The 21,780-nt window shown below is 45.9% G+C and overlaps 1 protein-coding gene across 12 annotated transcripts in view; it reads right to left on the reverse strand.

The window, feature by feature from the left end:
* The window catches only part of Pard3 (par-3 family cell polarity regulator), a 490,400-nt gene that overhangs the window by 120,798 nt on the left and 347,822 nt on the right, over window positions 1-21,780 (reverse strand). For all 12 annotated transcript variants that reach the window (XM_057753424.1, XM_057753429.1, XM_057753430.1 and 9 more), the window contains one exon: window positions 5,056-5,166. In XM_057753424.1, coding sequence (XP_057609407.1) covers window positions 5,056-5,166 — 111 coding nt within the window. The remainder of the gene's footprint in view (window positions 1-5,055; window positions 5,167-21,780) is intronic.

Genomic DNA, 21,780 nt, shown 5'->3' on the forward strand with positions numbered 1-21,780 from the left:
TATAAATGAACTGTATGCAATGGCACAAGAGCCTCGGGCCATTAAAAGCGAGGCTATGGAGCTCTGGGAGAGGCTGTCGCCAGGAAGAGCACATATACAGGCTCTCCAGGAGTCCCGCATCTGAACTGCCATCCCAGTCTGCCTGCACATGTCTTTCTCAACGTTGCTGATGGTGCCTGGATTTGAATGGCCTATCAAAACTATAGAGAAATTAACGTCCACTGGGAGCCACTTTCCATTGCATGTGTGTGGGTGGATGGTGTGCTCCTGTGTGTGTACAAGGTCAGAGATGACCCAGTCAGGTGCCTTTCTTAATTGTTTTCCACCGTCCCCAAACCTGGAGTTCACCAAGTCAGCTACACTAGCTATGCAGTGAGGGCCGGTGACCCTCTTTCCATCCCTAGCACTGAGATTCTGGGCATGCAGAACCAAACCCAGCTTTTTATGGGTACACTGGAGACCATGTGCTTGGTCTCATGCTTGCATGACAAGAGGTTCACCCGCTGCGCCATAGTCCCAGCCTCAGGGGACACTTTCTAAGAGGCCAGTTTCTCAGTTTATCAGCACAAGGTACTATCGATGAGACCTAGCTCCACTACTTTTGTCTTTGCACCCGAATCTGCACCCTGTGGCTGCATATCAGCGGCCATCCAGCTCAGAGAACAACCATCCCCTCTGAGAGCACCCGTTTCCCCCTCTCAGCTCCAATCAGGAAAACCACTCTTCTTGATAATCTTGTTGTCACTTGTGTATTTTAGCCCCAAAGTTCCTTCCATCCTGGCAGCTCATGCTGGTGATATAACCTCAGTGTGAAAATGTCAGCACACCTATGTGTTGACTAGTGGGTCTGGCCAGGACCCTGCTGTGTAGCCTGTTCTACAGAATAGCACCAAGGCAGTTTCTTGTGCAAACGGTACTGGAAAGGTGATCTTTAAAAAACAGTAAAAATCAGTCTCAGTTAGTCAGTCTCTCTCTTTCTCTCTCTCTCCCTCCCTCCCTCCCTCCCTCCCTCCCCGTCTGTCTCTGCCTGTGTGTGTGTGTGTGTGTGTGTGTGTGTGTGCATGCGTCTGTGTACTTTGAGGGGAACTTACAAGCAAAATAACTGTGAAAAGCATGAGCGTGCTGGAGATGCAGCTGAGTTGGTGCCATGCCTGCCCAGGGTTCTCCTCCCAGCCCCTCACAAGCAGAGCACCCCTGCAAACACAGCATCCAGGAAACAGCGGAGGGAGGACCAGAAGTTCATCCAGCCCAGCCAGCCTGAGCTACATGAAAGCCTGCCAAGTAAAAACTAAGAGGCAAAACAAAAACAAAAACCAAACTCTAAAATAGAAAATCAAGTATGACTTTTCTTATTCACTTCTAAAATTCACCCTTCAAGTCTAGCTTATCCCCAAACCATTCATGGAGAGGGGCTTGCAGCATTCTTTATATCTGCACGCTACACAGATTCATTCTTGGGGGAGAAACTTACTTCAGAAAAAAATGTTTGTCTCAGGGGAGAAAAATATTTTCTATGTCCTAATGAGAATATCATGGTTTCTTTATGAAAAATTTTAAAAAGCCCATTACCTTGCAGCTCCAGATGGTCACTGCCAGAAAGAATGCCCCTCTATTCTTTTATTGAGGCCCTGGGGTCACAAATTATCTCTGAGATGTAGAGGTTATTCATGCTTCTGAACAGTTGGGTTTTGTTCAGCCTTAGCCACCCCATTTGTCTCAGACTAGCCATCAGCAACAGTGGGGCAACTGGTGCCTCCAAACGCAGTGTGACCAATCACCCCTTCTTCCTTATCCATCTTTGCCCATCCTTCCCGCCTAACTGCTCGGGTTTTAAATGAACCAGGCAGCTGCAGCTGTGGCGGCTGATACCTACAAAACCATCTCACACTGTTCTCGATCACTTAAATGGAAGGAAAAAAATTAAAACAGCAGTTAAAACTTTTTATCAGATTTTGGAGAAACGAAAGAACTTATTTTGATTTGCTATTTTCTTCAAGCACATATTCACACCTCTCTTTTTGCAAGGAAAAAAAAGAGATTATTCTCCATTACAATGAAATTGCATTGAGGCTGCATAGCAAAAATACACAAGATAATGTAATATCCTAAATAAAGCAGTAAGGTAAATTCTACTCCTGCTGTCGCTGGATTCTTGCTGTCTCTCTTTGGCTTGACATCAATTAATGATTTTAATTCCAGACTCTGCCACAGTGCCCACCACCCCTCTCTCTAATTAAAATGGATGATGTGTGATGGGACGAAGCACACAAGATTTTGTTCTTGTAACATTTCTATTCATTAGGAATTGTGCTTTTATAATAAATGGCTTTCAGCGCTAATTGCAGCAGAGAAACATGAAGAGAACACATTTGTGACGGAACACAGATAAAAGCTATGCTGTGTTGAAATCTCCCAGCTACATACAAAATGCCTGTACTTCCAAAACAGGGGCATTCAACGTAGAGAATCATCCAGAGGGTGGGCAGGAGGACAAGAAGATGTGCACAGGAATGAAACCCCATTAAACAAAGGCCCCACTCAGAGGAACCGAACTCATGTCCACCATCAGAACGGACCAGCATTTTAGGGATAACATTTAAACGTCACAGACATAGTCCTTTCCATTTTCCAATATTTACGTCTTTAGCAAGGGGCTTCACATAAGTGTGCATGCAGGAAAATATTTGGTTTAGGGGACATGTCATGAATCCTTAATGAAGGAATTTCAGGTTTTATATTTTATGTAGAATTAACCAAAAGTTCAAAGACTCAAATAGCTCCAGTGTAAATGATGTCACAGAAGGATTGTTTCACTACTAGTCCATTGCGTGGGTGGGGTCAGGGTCAGGGTTAGGGTATGGGGAGGATGCTCTTTTCTGGTTTGTTTTCTATCTATTCTTCCATCCCAATCATTTTCCAAGGAAGTTACATTATCCCTCCTCAGGTTCATAACAAAAACAGCACAGAAGGGAAAACAGACTAAAGAAGACTTAGCACACATCACGAGCGCCAAAATACACAATGGGACTTAGCACCCCATCAAGAGAATCAAGCATGCAGCGTGACTGGCATCCATCAAAGCATTAAGGACACAGCATGACTCAGCGCCATCCTCAACATCAATGCCCAGTGTACCGCCACTAGCACCAGTTTGTTACTCAGTTATTATACACCCACAACTCACATAAAACATAACATAAAACAGGCTTTTGAAAGTACTGAAATATAAGGACCCATAACTTGTTCCAATTCCTGAGTGCAACTGGTTTCTTTACGGACCAGTCACCTTTCGAAAGGTTTTTGTACTAAGCCCATGTACACTGTGAATTTACTATGTCCAACTGAGTTCCTAGGACACTGCACCATCAGAGGCACAGAGATAGATTAGAAGCCAAACTAAGAAATGAACTGTGCTTTGGGCACATTATTAACATATGAAGCTGTGACGGTAAAGGCATGGTTTCGTCGGACACATTCAACAATGTATTTTGAGAGTGTCTGAACTCTGCAGGAAGTACAGAGCAAGCATATCTAGGCTATGACAGCCTCTGCAGTGTTGGCCAATGTCAAGGCATGAAAGCAAAGCATGTCCTTCACTGCATCTGCTCTATGAGTAACCCGTACATCTGTGGATGACTTGAGTCCATACACTGACCTGGTATGGTCTATGTTTGGGAGAAAGAAGCACTTTTAGGGTGAAAGTAATGAAGATGGTGAGGGAAGAGGAATGGAGCAGAGGAAGGCGGTACAAGAGATGACCCGAAGGCAGGACTATGAGCACATGTGATAGCAACACAACGAAACCTCCTCTCTGTGCAATCACCACACACTAATAGACAAACAAAACAGAAGCCCTGCCAAGACAGAGGTGTGGAAAGTGGAGAGAGTCCTGCCCAACACAGCAGTGAGCTCACAGGAAAATCAGGGGGGCCAAATCAACTCAACGATAGAATGCCTGGCATGCCCAAGCCTCTGGGCTCCATTCTTAGACCTAACAAAGATAAAGAGGTAAGGAAATACATAGAACATAAATAAAAACAAATCCTGAGGGAACTCAGACTGGAACCACACATTCAAACGCTGTGTTTTATTATACAAGCCCTGCTCAATATCTCTGTTTTGCTAGAGAGGTAGAGAGCAGAATGACTGATCCATTCAGAACAAAGACAAACGAGGAGCAAAATTCCCCAGAGAATGGTTAGTGAAAATGGCCCCAAGTTAATGTGTATAAAGGAAGCTGTTGGGCTGGGGTACAGTTCAGAGGAAGGGAGCTTGCTTGACATGTGTGAAACTTTCAAGTCAATCCCCAGAACTGCAAAATAAAACCAGAACCACCTTCAGACTGGAGAGAGCTACTTCTTCAGTTTTCCTACTCAGTCCGTAGCATGAGATAGCCCATCTCTCGAAGTGTAAACACACATCTGCTCTCCCAGGTGCTATACAAGCTATGGATGAAATGAACCCACTCCAAGTGCAAATGCGGAAAGGCAAATTATTTCTAGGCACAAGGTGCCCGGCTGTGGGCACTCAGGAAAGGCAGTGCAAGGCAGAAGGCTGGATGTATGCGCCTGCAATCCCAGTACCGGGGAGGTGGAGATAATGCTTGCTGGTCAGGTCTAGGTTCAGTGAGAGACCCTTTCTTAAAACACAAAAACAAAACAAACTGAACAGAATAATAAAGAGCAACAGAGGAAGACCCCATGTTTCCACACGGATGCTCATCTCCATGGACATGTATTTTTGTACATGACACACACGCACACACACACACACACACAGAGAGAGAGAGAGAGAGAGAGAGAGAGAGAGCTGATAAATAAGTATCAATGTATACCCATCCACTATGTAAAACATCTTTAATAAAACCATGAAATTTCACTTAGGTTCAAATGAATATAAAAGTGTCTGCTTTTTTTTCTTTTTAAAAGCCTTCTTTTGTGCTCCATTAATTCACAATCATCACACAGATATTAGAGCAAGTGCATTTAAGATAAAAGCAGTAGGCAGGAAGCCGTGAGGGCGGCCCCTCTCTCTGGGGCAGGGGCTGGCACCTACCTCTCCTGCTCTTCCTTCATGCGCATCCTGTCCTCTTCTGACGTGAAGGAGTCCTGGACTTTAATTCGGCCCATTTTCTCCACCTTGTCATCTTTTCGATGTTTGCCAAACCTGTTGGTCAACAGATACACAGTGAGCTGTCCTTCCTCCAATGAAAGCATGCTTACTTACTGAGATGCTAGGTCCTCATGATGCAGCCAGATGGCTCCTGAGTGGATCACCTTCAATTCAAAAATTCTATTAAATTTTAATTAGATTATTCCAGGCAACCTTTTTAAAGGACCACTCCACAGCCCCTCAATATCTGTGTTTTGTGCTGTTTGACAAATAATAATAATAATAATAATAATAATACAACAATATTAAACTGAGCAAGGCTAATGAGTTTATTCTTCTGAAGGGCTAAAGAGTGGTCCAGTAGGCAGAGAGCTTAGCCAGCACGCATGAAACCCTGGGTTCCATATGTAGCATTCTCCCCCCACAAAAGAGAGACAAGAAGATAAGAAGTTCAAGGTCATTTTCATCTACAGAAAGAGCTCAATGTCAACCTGAACTATAAGAGATTCTGTCTCAAAAACCACAGAAGAAAGACTCTCAGTTGATCCTACGAAACAAGCAAATAAATGAGCAGAAGGACGGGCTGAACACTTCAGACACCAGAAGAAGAAAGAAGTCTGCACAAAGGGAGCTCCTCTTAGGACTGAAGACTGAGGATCCAGAATCATGTAGCTAATGATCTCTCCATAAGCAATGATTCGTCTCTCTTTTCAACGGGCAGGCTTATTGGGAACATTCATCATAGTTTAAAACCTGACAAATGTTTGCAGGGTTTAAAGCACTGAGGATAATTCACGCTGCTAGACCGGAGCTTATAAAACTGAAAGCTTTGGTGGCGTGTTCACCAAACACCCTCCTCAGTCCAGTGAGCAGCGGCAGGAGGTTGCCATCCCTCAGAAACCCACATGGGATGGAAACCACACACAAGGAACACACACGTGATCTGGCCTTGGTCTACATGCTGCTGAGGATAGATGCCGACCCCAGGGCTTTGAAGAAAATGCCAGACTAGTCTAGGCTGGCATGCAAAACATCACAGATGCTTCCAGCTTCATATGGACTCTTTTTCCTGCTGTTATTTTCCTCTATAAAAAGCCCATGTGCCTCGCGACGCTTGCCTTCCATGGTCACCTAGATTCATGCATGAGGATTGTCAAGTTACCAGCTGTCTCAAAGAAGAAATTTCAGGCACACCATTGCACAAAGAAATGCTCATTAATAATAAAAAGGGAGGGATGTGGGGAGAGCTGGGTTTCTATCTGAGGAGGTGACACGGGGCAGAAAGGGGCAAAATCATGAATGTGAGACGGAAAACCCCTCATCCCTGTGTGGCTGAAGCCTCTGTCTAGCTGAGAATCAAGAAATGAACATAAATAACAAACCTGCGATATTTTAGAAATCTTATTCGAAACCCCCTTTACAGTAAAAGGGCCTATCTTAAACACTTGTCCAATTTTATCAGACTGCAATTGCATCCCAGCCACCTCTGGAGCCATCCTATGATCTCAGTTAGAGGCGGACAAGGCTCCCGAGAAAGTCACTGAAAAACACATTCCCAGAGTTCCCACATTCTGCCCAGTTATCACTGGGACATTTGAAGGGGTGCTCTCTCTCCCTGGAGAACCCTCTAACCGCATCCGAGTGTGTCTTTTCCTCCCCTTGAGCAACCATGTTCTTCCAGTCCCTTTGCCCCACCATGTTTAAAATTCTTGTTTAAAGGATCCTTTAATGAACGGTGACTCTTGAGAAGCCTATATCCACCCTCTTAGGTACGCCATATCCATTCCCCGAGTGTCTTTCTGCTTTTTAAATAAACACCAACACCGCTTTGCTCAACCTCAAATTCTTTTCTGCATCAGAGCCAAAGGGACCTGGTTTCACCCAGAGCTTAGGGGGGCCTTTCACGTTGCTGGTGATGACAGAGCGGGCCTATGGCTCCCTCTCTAATGCTGCCAGCTGGCAGAGGGACCAGGAGTGAGGTTGACAGAGACAAACCCACATCAAGATGAGAGGGGCAAAGCCTTGCACAGTTGACAGATAAGAGAAAAAGATTTCAAGCTGCAGCTTGGTTAGTAGCACAGATCATTTCTTATTAGTATAAACCTCATTTGAAACACCCGGTCACACATGAATTACCTAGATTAGACCTCAGGTACACTACACTGTGTTTGCAAAAGCGTTCATAAGCAACACCATAACCGTATGCCAGAAAAACTTCTCATGCTGCCACTACTAACATCATATATTCTAATGCGAAAAAAATGATCAAACCTGGCTACAAGTTAATTCTATAAAGCAAATAGGTTTTTGATTTTTGATCTTATTTAGAAAGTAGATAGTAACTACAACTGAAAGAGGAAGGAAGTGAAAAGAAAGGGAAGAAGAAAAAACTTGATTAAATCTAGAGTCAGCCCACTTTTCACAGAGGACAAAAAATGTACTGGGATTTTAAAACTTATATATACACACGCACACATGAATGAACACACACATGTGTCTTTATAAAAGCACACATGTGCGCACGCGCACACACATGCACATATGTGAAGACTGGGAGTTAGGCACTATAAAGTTAAACTTTATAGAACGAATAAATCAAACAGCAAATAGGAAACGTGCATCCTAGGAAACATCCTCTCAAGCATCATGTTCAGTCACTCATCAAGGCTATTCAGCATCTGCTTGCGTTAAGAACAGACTTATCTACAGTACCGAGCTACATGGCGGCACAGAAAACATGCCATGTCTCTGTGGTATCGTGGAGCCTCCATTCCGGCTTGCGTTTAGCGGGCAGCAGGACGGGCTGGGCGAGGGAGTACACAGAGTTGCGTGGGAAGAAGATGGACAAAGTGAGCCAGAGATTTTCTGTTAGGAACTAAAGACGGCTTCCCTGAGAAGATGACGTTGAACACAGACCAGTGAGGCCTGCGGGAGCCAGCCATGCTGGGCAGCCAGCAAGACAGGCTGAGGCTGGGGCTCGAGTGGGCAAAGAACTTGACTATTGGGCCTGGGTTCCATCCCAGTACCCCCAAAATACCTGCAATCCCAGCTCAGAGGAGGCACTGGCAGGAGAAACAAAAGTTCAAGGTCACTTCGTATGAAGCTAGCCTGGAACGTATAAAATCTTGTCTTAAAAGACAACATGAGGAAAGAGTTGACACGAGGGACCTGAGGCAAGAGAGAATGAGGAATCACAAGGGCCACCAACCCGGGAGTGACACAGGGCAGTATCTGATACTAACGGTGTAAGAAGCTGAGTCCTTAAAGGGAGGTTGTGAGAGACTGTGGCACACGTAGGTATCCTGGGGGTCAGAGCGGGCAGGAGAGGTTAACAGACAGAAAGACTAGGGTTTGCAGATGGGAAGCCACGGGCATGACAGAAAATCATTGTTGCCTCTAAGGTTTGGAAGACAAAGCTGCTACCCAGTGGCACAGATAGGGCCGGGAGGGGCAATGTCTGGTGGCTGAATGCCACGTGTTGTCCTTTGACCACGACCCACAAACATACATGCATATGTATATCAAAAGATCTAAGTTCAAATAAATACATATTGTGTTTACTTGTAATTAGATAGCTATAAAGGTAAATGATTACAGGTGTTTATTTTTCAGTTTGTAAATGTCCCTCAAATGACACGCTGTTGTCATAGCGATTCAAGTTACTGTCACTGAGAAGACCACTTATATCTGTGCACTAAGTAACCCTATTGGGGAAAACCAAAGTTGACTGATTTGTGCATGTTTTTGAAGCCAGGCCTTATGTATGCTACACAAATGTTCTACCACTGAACTAACAAGTTGGAAAAACTTGGCTGTGTATGTACTCTTCTTTATAAATCAGGGATGAGTGTTTGACAAATGGCCACTTTCCAATGTCACACTGACCTCAGATCAGCTAGACAAGGGACCCGAGAGTCACAGTGCAAGCCAGGTCAACTGAGAGTGGTTATGGGAAAGAGGTGGGGTAAGGCATGCCTTTGGTCATGAAGAGAAAAGCCGAAAGCAGGTAAAACAACCCCAATGGATGCAGAAACCGCCATTTCTATGTAGAAAGAACCATCATTAACAATTAACACCTACTATGTTTTCCTTGATATTAACCCACGGTACTCGTTCTTACTGAAGCGCATAAACCCCGCTGAAATAGCGTGCCATTTAAACTGTGAAAATTCTACTGCTTCTAAATTTAGAAGTCTTTAGAAAAATCATGCTGAATGACAACACAGTGCTCTGCTCTAGATAAAATAAAAACGCCCATCGGTTGTACCGAGAGGGCCTCCCCCAAAACAGTGTTTTAAAATATGAAATAGGAAAGAGAAGGTTGTAACAACAAGCTGCCATATATGAAAATAGCATCTCCAGAACCAATTATTTTATAGTCTTTGAAGAATAGGTCTTAAAATAATATTTTCTTTTTAAAAAAAAAAAACCCAAGTGAAATGTCATTGAAGTCTAATATTTCACTGCTAATTACCAGGGTTCTCTGACTCAGGAGGACTCTGCCATGATATGTGTCTGACTATTTACCTCAGGAAATCCGCAGGTTAGAATAAACGATACTGTGTTGCAAATGATACTGTGTCGCTGTGGAAGAGGTCTTAACTGGATCTAATACAAATCTGGCCTCAGCCCCCAGAGACTAGCGCCTCCAACCAGGCACCACAGCGAAGCCCTACAAGTCTTGGTCTTGTATTCTGCTCATCGTTTCCAGACCCTTGGCCTTGCATGATTCAGCCTATCACTTCCTTTGTCTGAGGATTCAGTTTTTCGTTCTGGAACCTCTCAGCTGTTTTTGCTGGCTCCTGGCCAGCAATGTATACCATCTTTGGACACTGCTAGCGGTGACAATGCTGCACTTGCTCTGAAGACCCTTCAGGAATATCAGCTGCCCAGAGAGCCAGCTGAAGACCGCAGACAGCAAAAATACAAGCCCAACCTAGTCCCCACGCAATGCATGCATACGCTTGCCCCGTCAAAACAAACCACCGCTTCCCACAGTTGCTCGGGAACTGCTGAGGTCGTGGTCCCCTGGAGCTGTTTTCCCCTTAAGTGGTTTTAGAAAACCTCTTCCAGTTGATTCTGGTGATATTAATGTAGTTTTCTACCTCCTAGATTTATCAACTTTCTTTAATTTATTACTTTGTTGGGGCTCCATAGTGAAATGCCTGTGAATACAATATGACAAACTGCCTCCCAGTCCTGCCACCCCGCCTTCCCTGCCATGATGGAGGGTGAACCACATACGTCCTTCCTTCCTTAAATGGACTTTTCCAGGTGTTTCGTCATAGTAATGAGAAAAGTACCTGACGTGCCCTTGTAGTCTTGAACGCAACTGTAAACTTCCTTGTGTTTAAAACCCTAACCTCTCTAGATATTCTTTAATATATAAATTTAGTTAGTTACATTCCAGCAGCCTCCTCTCCTCTCAGTCTCCCCCACCCCATACACACACCCCAATTCTGTCCCTGCCCCTCCACAACCCACTCCTCCTCCATTTCTGTTTAGGAAAGGCCAGATCTCCCATGAATACCAACAGAACACAGCCTATCAAATTGCTGTAAGACTAAGCACCTCACCTCTCTAGATTTCATATGAAGAAACAAAACAAAACAGAACTCTAGACATACATCTTTGCAGATTATTTTTTACACTCCTATCCATGGCAGACAGACGTTGATAGGTTTCTGGAAATGAAAAGCTATAAGAAACAGAGGCCCAGGAGCCTCTGGGAGCTGTCCAAAGTCACACTATAGGCTGGGAATAGAGAGAGGCAAACCTCATGGTTAGTTTGGGGGGGTGGAGTCTTGAACTGGACACTCCCAAGAAAATAAAATCTAGCATCAGTTGTAAGTACACTCTGGGCTCTTCCTAAGTGAGACACAAAATCGGCCCTGATGATGCCTGTTTTTTTATGTAATTACATTTTACTGGAATTGACTGAGTTCTATGCTGTACTTTGTCTCAATGGCTCCCACATCAGCTTCTGAGAGAAGTGCTATTGCTCCCATAGGAGGGACCCTGAGCCGGGAGCCCAGGGGAATCTACTGACAAAAAGGCAGTACCACCACCCAAGTTCTCACCCAAAGTTCTCTCAACCCAACCCCGACACCCAGGGCATGAGGAACCAAAGATGGCCTCCATGTTGTTATGTACAGAGCAGATAACTGATTCCTTGTTAAAAATACATGAGAAAGGGTTGGAAGATAACTTTCTGGGTAAACTGTTTCCTGTGCCAGCGTGATGGCCTGAGTTCGAGCCCCAGCACACTCACAAAAACCCTGATCTGCAACTCTAAACCCAGTGCTGAGATGACAGAGACAGGAACATTCCCGAGGTTTGCCGGCTGCCATTCTAGCAAAACTAGAACGCCCCAATCCTGGTGAGAGACCTTGTTCCAAAAACCAGAGTAGGCATGTGATGTCCACCCATATATGCATCTTTTCTTACACACACACAAGTGTGCATGCACACACAAACATGCACAAAACGCTTACATTTGCTAATATTACACACACTCCACATGTTATTACACACACACACCACATGTTATTACACACACTCCACATGTTTACAGCACTGTGACTTATGGGACAGGGGTCCCTGGAAGAACTTGTCTATGAAGACCAGGAGTTTGAAGGCCAGGTCAAGAGCTGCCCAATGCACTGGAGAGGATTATAAAAGCTGTGCATACACACTATAGGGCACTGCCAACATTTCCATCCTCAATGGCACACAAATGTTAAAAGTTCAGTCTGGTATATGCAAACGCTGCCAAAGGCTCGTCAAAGATCAGCCGCAACGGAGAGGGAGCAACCTCAAGGAGGGTGGAACACAAATTCATTGGAAACAGAGTGTTCACGGTAGCCCAGAGTGCTTTACAACAGGGGGTGGGGGTCATCTGTAATCTGTCCTTCTTGTCATGATTGTGCAGTTTTGTGACATTTTGAGAAATCACTACTATGAAAGCGGCTGATTGGCTCAGCAGTAGATTGTGAAAATGACGGGGGAAATCAAGGAAGAGGGGGCTGATTATGGAAAGCAGAAAGCTCCCATTTGGAGGGGGAAAGGCGTCGGCAATCAACCATGATGAGAAGGGAGGCAGGGAGAAAGGGCACAAGGCAACTTGACAATGCTTTTGTAAGATGGGTGTGGCTCCCCCCGTGATGGAGGGTAGCAGGGGTGCTCTTTACGGGCAGATTCGCAAACTCTAGAGCCATTATTTTTGATTGTGTACAGTTCTCATCAGTGCTAGTCTGATTGGCTTAATAAACTAAATGTGCTCTGCTCGGCATGCAGGGAAAAATAAGTGAGTTTCTTTAAAAGAAAAAACAGCGTCTATGGAACCACCCTATCCTCGCCTTAGATGTACAATGTGCCTTTGATGGAAGTCATTTCCCTTTCGCAAGTCCTGGCTAAATGTTCCTGTGAGTGCCTGCCATCCTGCCACAGCTGTTAGCCAATCAAGGACGCACCGATACGCCAGGCAACCTGATGCTTCAGCAACCCTAGATGCACGTGGAGCCAGGAGCTATTTAAAGCTACAACCGAAAACAATAGGGTCGAGGGAAGCGAGGTCAGCCCGGAATCAATCTTGACCTAAGAATAAAAGATCTTGAGGGGGGAAGAACACACCGAATACATAAAAGCTGGGGTACAGACAGAAAGATGTAAGTGGGGACAAAGCACAGAAGACAAGAGACAAATGTGTCGAAAAACCCAGCATCACAGGTGACCCGTATATAGGGCTGGTCTGAGGACATGGGGTGGCTGAGGTCTGTGTTGATCACTAGGTGTGAGCCTAGCCACCAGCTCCCGGAACACAGTCATGGTCTCTGGGACTTATAAAAAGAGGTCAATTAGTAATTACTACCCCACACCAGATGTTTATAAGTCTTGTTACACCTTAATTTTTTTATATCATACCCACACCAGTAATCAAGCCACACTAACCCCTATAACCCCTACCATCTAAATGCAAATGATATGCAAATTACAGCTTGTTTCTTCTCTAAGTACACCAACTTTATGATAATGTACACACTTTCCCATGTACTTAAACATGGGAAAACAAAGCAGGAATCTGATTCTGCTCTATGCTTTTTTTTTGCAATGACGCCAGTCACGTCCACTCAGAGTTATTCCGAGGGTGCCTCTCCCTCCCAGCTCCTTCTCTGGGTCCTTTTGCACTGCCATGCTCCTAATTCTTGCTCTGTTCATCTTAATGCATTATTGTTTCATAATACAATACCACAAATTGCAAATTACATTTGGCTCAAGGAGTGATTATGAAAAACTACGATCCCGGCTGCCTTTGCTCACACCACGCTGATAATAATGAGGGCCTGATTGAGTTCGAAGCAGCCGAGTGATGAGAAGGGTCAATTTGAGTGTTTCTATTAACCGTCTTTTGTCAAACCCAACACTTTGCCAGGTCAGAGGCAAATAATCACACCCTGCATCTGGTTTCCATGGTTACCCTTCAGCCTCAGACCAGCACAGCAGTCCCACTTCCATCTCCACCCCCAACGCAAATGGAACACTGTTTTGGGAGTCTCTTGGACTCCCATAACCAACAACAATTCAAGGAAAGGAGAGGTTTTACATACTTGACACTGGGGATTTTGCCAGTCTATGGCATTCGGGGGTAGCACTATCATCCCTGTGGCATAACTCCATTTAAACTATACGTGTACACACGCACACACACGCACACACGAATGAAGAATGTACCCCATCCGTTCTAACGGAACAGAGAGTGCCTCTACCATCTGCCTAGACAATACTTGAATAGGTACCGCAGTTGAAAACACCAATAGCAACAAAAGCTCACAATATGGAGACATTTGTTGTTGAGTTGAGATTACTCACCCTCAATTAAATCCACACTTTGACTCAGATTCTGCATCCTTCCTACTGACTCGGAGGAGCCTACCAGTTCCAGCTGCTGTAACTCCCTCCACCAATTCTCTCTCACCTTGCATGTTTACGAAGGCCATTAAGAAAAATAATAGGGGGTGCTGACGCCCAAAAAAAACCAAAAATAAACAAACAAGCAAAAGCCAAAAAACAAAACAAAACATCACCCTGGACTTCCGGGTCTATCTTCTGGAACTTAAAAAACAGAGACTTCCCTAAAGATCTCATTATCTGCAAAGTTCGACATCAGTCAACAGTTTTTTCTGCTGATGACAGGCAACAATTCCTGTTGATTCACACTTCTTCCAGGATGCTCCCTACACAGCAAATTAAGAGGTGGGGATGATCACGGTTTATCTTTAGGTTGATTTGCATAGTAAGATCAGATCTGAAAGGGCTGAGGTGTCTTTGAAGGCAAACAGACTGACTGACTGCTCAGTGGGCAAGGAACCAAGGACCAGAGGCCAAGCTCCATTCTGAGAACCCAGAGAAGTCAGCAGGGACAGCGCACCCACTAACTCCCCCAAAAACCCTCCTCTCAAGGCTGAGGATCCAAACTTATGCATTTGCTAGTAACCTCTCCTTGTAGGACGCCAGGGTGCTGGAAACCTGGCATCAACTGAAACTAAAGGTGATACCAAATGCCCACAGTGGCTCTTTTCCAAAGACAAGACCCCTGACTCCTCCATGCTGTGGCTTCATATCCCAGGGTACACAACACAAGGCGTCATAACTCTGCTGCTTAAGGATCCAGCTACTGGTAAAGATCCCAGTCCTGGTAGGGCTGAGGGTTGAAGTCACGAGACATCAGAACAAGGACAGGTGTTTACTGTCCCTTTTCCCATCCCACATGCCCTGCCTATGAATAGAGTGTGAAATCAGTTGAATAAGTGTGTAAGCAGAACACTTGTGTATCGGCACACGGAGTGGAATTCCTCTCATTCTCTGCCTGTCTGTGCTATGCGCTCTCAGATGCCAGGGTACCTCATTAGCAATCATAAGCAAAAGGGATGATCTATGACCAGACAGTGCACTGCCCATGCTATCAAGAGACCCCGCCACCATTATAGCTGTCTCTGCATGGAATCACCACGTGGGTGTCCCTGTCTGAAGCCGGAGACAGCAGGTTCTTAATGAGTGTATGGTAGTCACAGGGTGTGAGCAAGCCTCAGCTTGCTGAGGGCAGCGTGTGCAGGAATCTCATAGGTAGACAGCATCTACATAGCTTCAGTGAAAATACTCAGGGGGTGGACGCGGGAAACAATTCAGGAATGATTAAGCAGGAAGGATAAGAAAATCACCCCGCATCACCCCAACTGACCATCAGGCACCTCCCAACACTTTTGCACACGCTTTCCATCAGGTTCTCGAGCTTAAGTGTGAACAAAGGAGAAAGGAGATAATGAGGAAAGGAAGGCAAGCCCTGCTAAGTGCTGGTCGGTGTTCCTGAGAAAGGCACACTCCAAGTAATAAGTTAAAATGTCCCTGTGATGGGGACCTCTACCCTCTGACCAAAGGAAGAGTTCACAAAGCAAATCCTTCTTCATTACACAACTTATAGTAAAATACACACACACCTGTGTGTGTATGTGAGTATGTGTGTGTGTGCACACGTGTGCATGTGTGTTCTGGTGGAGGTATATGGAGTCCAGAGGGCAACTTTGTGGTGTCCTACTATGGTGATATCCATCTTGATTTTGATTTCTTTTTTTTTAAACAGTCTCTCACTTAATGGCTTAGGCTAAGCTGGCTGGCCAGTCAGTCGCAGAGATGTGCAAATTCTTGCCTCTGTAGTGCTGAAATTACAAGTTCAAGTGTGAGTAACCACAGTGCTTAGTTTTGTTTGCTTGTTGTTTGTTTGTTTAGTGTGGGGTTTGGGATCAAACTCAGGTCCCCTGTGCTTTAATCAACTGGGCTCAAAAATAACACGATACGTATGTCAGTGTTAAACTGACTATACTGTAAAATACGTACGTTACTAGAATTATGACCCTTGGGTATCGACCAAAATATACAGCTTGGGATTCCTCAACACAAAATTGGCTTCTGAAGATTGTTTGGGAATCAGCAAGAGTGATTCACACAAAAGTGTGGGGCAAACACCCGAATATCAGTGATGTAATTACAATCCTCTCCAGCCCAACAGGACAGCTGGGTGACTTTAGGGTCTCTGATGTATCCTAGGGGGGTTGGTGGCACACAGCAGGACTTACTAGATTTCAGTAGCTCTGCTTTTCTGTGCTGCCAACCAAACACCAGGCAGTGACACTCACCACTAACAGAACAGAGCCAGGGTTCTGGAATCACTTTCTGTGTCAGACAAACAGGGTCAAGCTGTGCCAGCATTTACAAACTGTAAGGACATAGATTCAAAGAACTCTGGTAAATCCTTGATCTTCACCCCACGCCCCACAAAAAGGCCTCTCTCTGGACCTACTAACACTGAAACAGGAAGCCACTTCCTGGAAAGAAGGTTTGCTTGAGTGCTGATGGCTGCCCACATCTGGAGGATAAGATCTAGCATGCCGGAGCACAGCAACACGGAGCATGCCTCAGCCTGCCAGAACGAGAATGCCGTCATGCCTCCTGAAGATGCCAGGGTCAGCAGAGAAAACACTGGCACATTGTGATTAAGACTCTGTGTCACAGCGGAGAATCATAGGTTACTTCTGTGACACACGCACTGTTCAAGAGTGTGCTATTCAATAGTGGTGGCTAGAGCAGGGAAGGTGGCTCAGTGGGCAGAGTGCCTGCCTACCCATGCAGAAACTCCTGGGTTCAATACCAGCACTGCTTAAACTGGGCATGGTGGCTCACACCTGCAATCTCAGTGCTTGGAAGGTGGAGAAAAGTTCAAGGTCATCCCTGGCTAAACAGCAAGTTTAAGGCTAGGCTACACAGTAGCCTGTCTCAAAAGGGGAACTGGGGTGGTTAGCAAATATTTAAAGTGGTTTAAAGAATGTAGCACTCTACTAACTGAAATAATCACTTAGACAACACACATTGTTTCTCACAAGCCTAGGCACCTCTGCTTCTTTTGGCAGGAGCTGCTCTCTACCTGGAAGACCACCAAAACCCCTACGTTGTGAACATAAGGTTCTTCCTCTACTATTTGTGGTCTAGGCAAACCGCAATCTCATGGCCTCTGGTCTTTGTGCCACCACAGAGCCTGGGGTGGATGGCAGCCCAGCACCACAGCAGATACAATGTTGAGTCCTTGAGGCCACTTGGCTCTAAAAACTGGGCTAGAGAGGCAGTGTCCACAGCAGGGTCCATAGCAGATACCATGAACTTTTGGTCCAATCCTCACCACCCTCCTCCCTCTGGCAGAGTCTGGATCTCCTTGGGTGAGGAAATACATCAGACTTTGGTCTAGCGACACAGGACTGTCATCAAGTCAAACGCCACCACCATCCTCGGGAGTTCAACAGATCTGATCACCAGACATCATCCCAGCTACTCTCGTAGGAAGTGGGTGGGGAGGGTCATGGCACACCTGAGTACCTAGCCCCTCTCCCAATCAGATGCATGCAATTCTGCCCTAACCGTGCACGCTCTCGGGGTCTCGGGGAGATGTATACAGGTGGGGAAGGACAGGAGAGGCTGTTCAACTATAGAAAAGCTATCAACCCTGTAGAGTAAAAATGCTCTACAGGAACCTTTGGGGAGCAGGGAACACTGGACTCCTGTGAGTAGCCCCTCATTTATGCTCTGGAAGTGCTCCAGGGTGAACTCTGCTGGCATTGTACCTTGGTCTGTTGCGGGGACCTTAGGAAGGAGGAAGACATTTATATCTCCCCAAGGAAAGAATTTTAGCAATAATTTCCCAGAATTCCCTGAGAATAAGTATAAGGAATAGATAAAAGCCAGTAGAAGCACAGGCTCTGGGGCTGGAGAGATCGCTCAGTGGCCATCTCTTGTTACAGAAGCATGAAGAGCAGTTTGGATCCCCAAGACCTATGTCTATACCTGCAGTGCACACCCTGTAAGCCTAGCACACGAGAAGTGGGGACAGTAGGGTCCCTGGGATTTGATGCCCAGGCATCTTAGCTAAATCTGTGCACTTAAACCCAGAAGATATTCCATCTCAGAAAATGAAAGTAGAGAGCCATTGAAGAAAACACCTGATGTCAGCTTCTGGTTCCACAACGTGCACACCTGCCCGCAAACACACGCACAGGTGTGCTATATGCACACGCATAAAATGCAAACGAAGGGAAATATGAGCTCTGGAGCCAGAGGCCTGGGTCTCCCCACCTCAGTTGCTCTATGCTATGAAGTTGTGTGACTACAGGGAGCTGGTCAATTGCTTATCTGCCAAGATGCAAATGTCAGGGCTACAAGAAACAACCATCATGATAAGCACTCAGTAAATATCAACTATTTATATCACGGCTGTTTTTAATTTCCATTTCATAGAAATTATCGAGACTGGAGAGCCTTAGGAGGCTGACTGAGCTTCCTGCCCTCCCCTCTTCTTCCTGATGAGAACGCTGAGGAGATGGCTAGAGCTGTAACAGTGGGAGGACACAGAGGACACACAGGACCCAGAGGACACACAGGACACGGAGGACACACAGGATACACAGGACCCAGAGGACACACAGGACACGGAGGACACACAGGACCCAGAGGACACACAGGACACGGAAGACACACAGGACACGGAGGACACACAGGACACGGAGGACACAGAGGACATGCAGGACACACAGGACACGGAGGACACACAGGACACAGAGGACACGGAGGACACACAGGACACAGAGGACACGGAGGACACACAGGACACAGAGGACACGGAGGACACACAGGACACACAGGACACAGAGGACACGGAGGACACAGAGGACACACAGGACACACAGGACATGGAGGACATGGAGAACATGGAGGACACAGAGGACACACAGGACACACAGGACACAGAGGACACATAGGACAGGGAAGACACACAGGACAGGGAGGACACACAGGACACACAGAACACGGAGGACACAGAGGACAGGGAGGACATGGAGAACATGGAGGACACAGAGGACACAGAGGACACAGGACACAGAGGACACAGGACATGGAGGACACACAGGATACAGAGAATACACAGGACATGCAGGACACAAACATACGCACAGATATCCACTTACTGCAGCAGCATCCAGAGCAGCAGAGTGGAGTGTGAACACATGCTCTGGAATACACTGAGATGCAAAAGGAGCGAGATATTGACACACAGTAAATATAGATACGATCCTGGGGACATAATACCACGTGACATAACCAAGGGGAAAGAGAAAAGCTGGATGATGCCCTTTCTGTGTGGGACTTCAAGGGTCAGATTCATAGAGAGGGTGCGAGAGGAGAGCACGGTTTAACAAGTGTAGAGTGCCAATTGTGCACAAAGATGGAACTCTGGGGATGGAAGTGTGTGATGTAATGGTCAACCTAGTAAACATTATACTCATCTATATTTCTACAATTTAAAAACAACAGGAGACGAGCAGGGAAAGCAGCTCAGTTGGTAGAGAGCCTGCCTAGCGTGCACGAAGACCATTTCATACCTACCACCGCATAGACCAGGCAGAGGGGTGCAAACCCATAATCCCAGCACCTGGGGAGTAGAGGCAGGGAGATCAGGAGCTCAAGGTTGTCATGAGCTACAGAGCAAATCAAATAACAACATCAATAACAAAATTAGTGTGATAAAATATGTATTGGAATGATTGCATAAAAAGGGGGCCAGACAACCAACCTCTCAGCAGGGCTTGTTCAAAGCAGTTATTCGGGTCTGGGCCGCAATCAGGGAAATACTGTCTTGAAGACAGAAGATGAGGCATGCTGTTTCACAAGCCACTCTGCCTCAAGAAGACAGCTCTTCTCTGCAACCTCTCTGCACACATGTCATCTCCAGGGCACACCGCCTGCCGGTGGCACCCACAGTTCTCGACAACCAACTTCTCCCTAAAACGCCCATGCTGCCATGGCTGACAAAGGCTTTTAGTATAACACTCGTAAATGCTTTCTATTTTCTCCTCATTGCTTCTGCTGTGGTCTGGGTCTTCTCTGGGTGGTGAGGGTGAGGGGAGACACCCATCCTTCTAGGATCCTGCTGTGCTTTCTCTGTAGTAATTTGCGGTCCATCACCCATGTCGCGGGAAGGATGGAGACGCTTCTCAGAGAAGAAAGCCCTTTCCAAATCACCCGTGCTACATGGAAACAGGGTGGAAATGCTGCTTATACAGGCATGACTTCTTATGGCACTAACAGAAAGTGGGGCTAAGGGGCTGGAGAGACGGCTCGCTGGCTAGGACCACTCGCCATTCTTCCAGAAGAACCAAGTTCAGGTCTCCTCAGATCACAAGCACCTGCAATTCCAGCTCCTGGGAATGGGACCCTTTTTCATTTGGCATACATTTCCCCACATACATGAATAAAAATAAAAATAAAATCTTAAAATTCGATCTAAAATAAAGAATTATAAAAGTTTCCTCTCACAATAAAAATTATGGCTAAAAGTGGTTTTTCGAGTCTAAATAACAGAGGTCTTCATAGAAAGGAAAAGAAGAGGACTCTGGGAATAAAAGATATTGAGATCACAGGTGAGGCCACAGTAGATGGTTGTACGTTATAAAAGAAAGTTTCATACAAATAAACTCATATAAGTGGACTGGGGATATAGCTCCATTGATAGAACGCCTGCCTAGCTTGTACAAAGCCTGGGGTTTGATCCCAACCACTGTCAAAGAAAAAGAGGGAGAGAAGGAAAGAGACAGGTAGAAAGGGCAAGAGAGGGAGGGAAGGAGATGAGGGGGATGGGAGAGAAAGAATAAATAAATAAAGCTGGTGTCTTGATGAAGCAAGCTATTTGTTTGATCTGATACCTTTCTCAGTGTGTAAACATGAAGAAGTTAAGAGGCAGGCGCGGATTCTGACTCATCCCACAAGACCTCTGGGAAGGCTATGGACAGATGATACTGGCTCCCAACACGTGCTAAAACGAAACCCAGTAAGCTTGTGAGAGCTCCTCTCTCAGCTCCCCTAAGACACACACCACTGACAAGATGTGCCTTAATTCACTGTTCCTACAAGTCGTACTTTGGGAATTACTTCACTAAAAACAGGCGCCCCACAACCCAAAGCCCATAGCCTAACTCGGGCTGCTACTCCTGGGATGGCCGGCACTCCGGGATCCCATCTCACAAACAAAACAGCGTCGGTGGCCGGCATCTGTGTAACCTCCGATCAGAAACAGGAACTGGCTTCTGATTCAGAACAGGTGTGCTTCATGACTGAGATTGGTGGGCAGAGCAAACTACTGAGGTGGGATTCCACCGAACACTCTCCTTTCCCCGACGGCTGCATACCTAGCATGACCAGAGAGTGTCGAAGCGGATTGTGTATGATGCTCAGGGAGAGAGACCTTGGCAGTTGTATGTGTCACACAGACAAGAGGTGGCACAGTTGGGCATATTCATTACCAAAGATGGAGATAAACAACCCTGGAATCCCACGGTGGCAAAACAGTCTATTCAGTTTTTCTGTCATTTTCTGAAATTAGACAGACTTGCTAGTCCAGGTTAGACCCTTCTGCTCTAACTTCCTGGGACAGAGTCCATGCCATAGCTTCAGACAGCCCCACTGGGGTGGGGCTCCCTCCATGAAGCGGCTGACATGGACTAGTGGTAGCCCTTGCCCTCAATCCCTAAAGCCTAAGACTGTGCCTAGGACAGAGTTGGCCCTGTTCTAAATGTT

The sequence above is a fragment of the Chionomys nivalis genome, chromosome 21, assembly GCF_950005125.1.
Source record: "Chionomys nivalis chromosome 21, mChiNiv1.1, whole genome shotgun sequence".
NCBI classification, from domain to species: Eukaryota; Metazoa; Chordata; class Mammalia; order Rodentia; family Cricetidae; genus Chionomys; species Chionomys nivalis.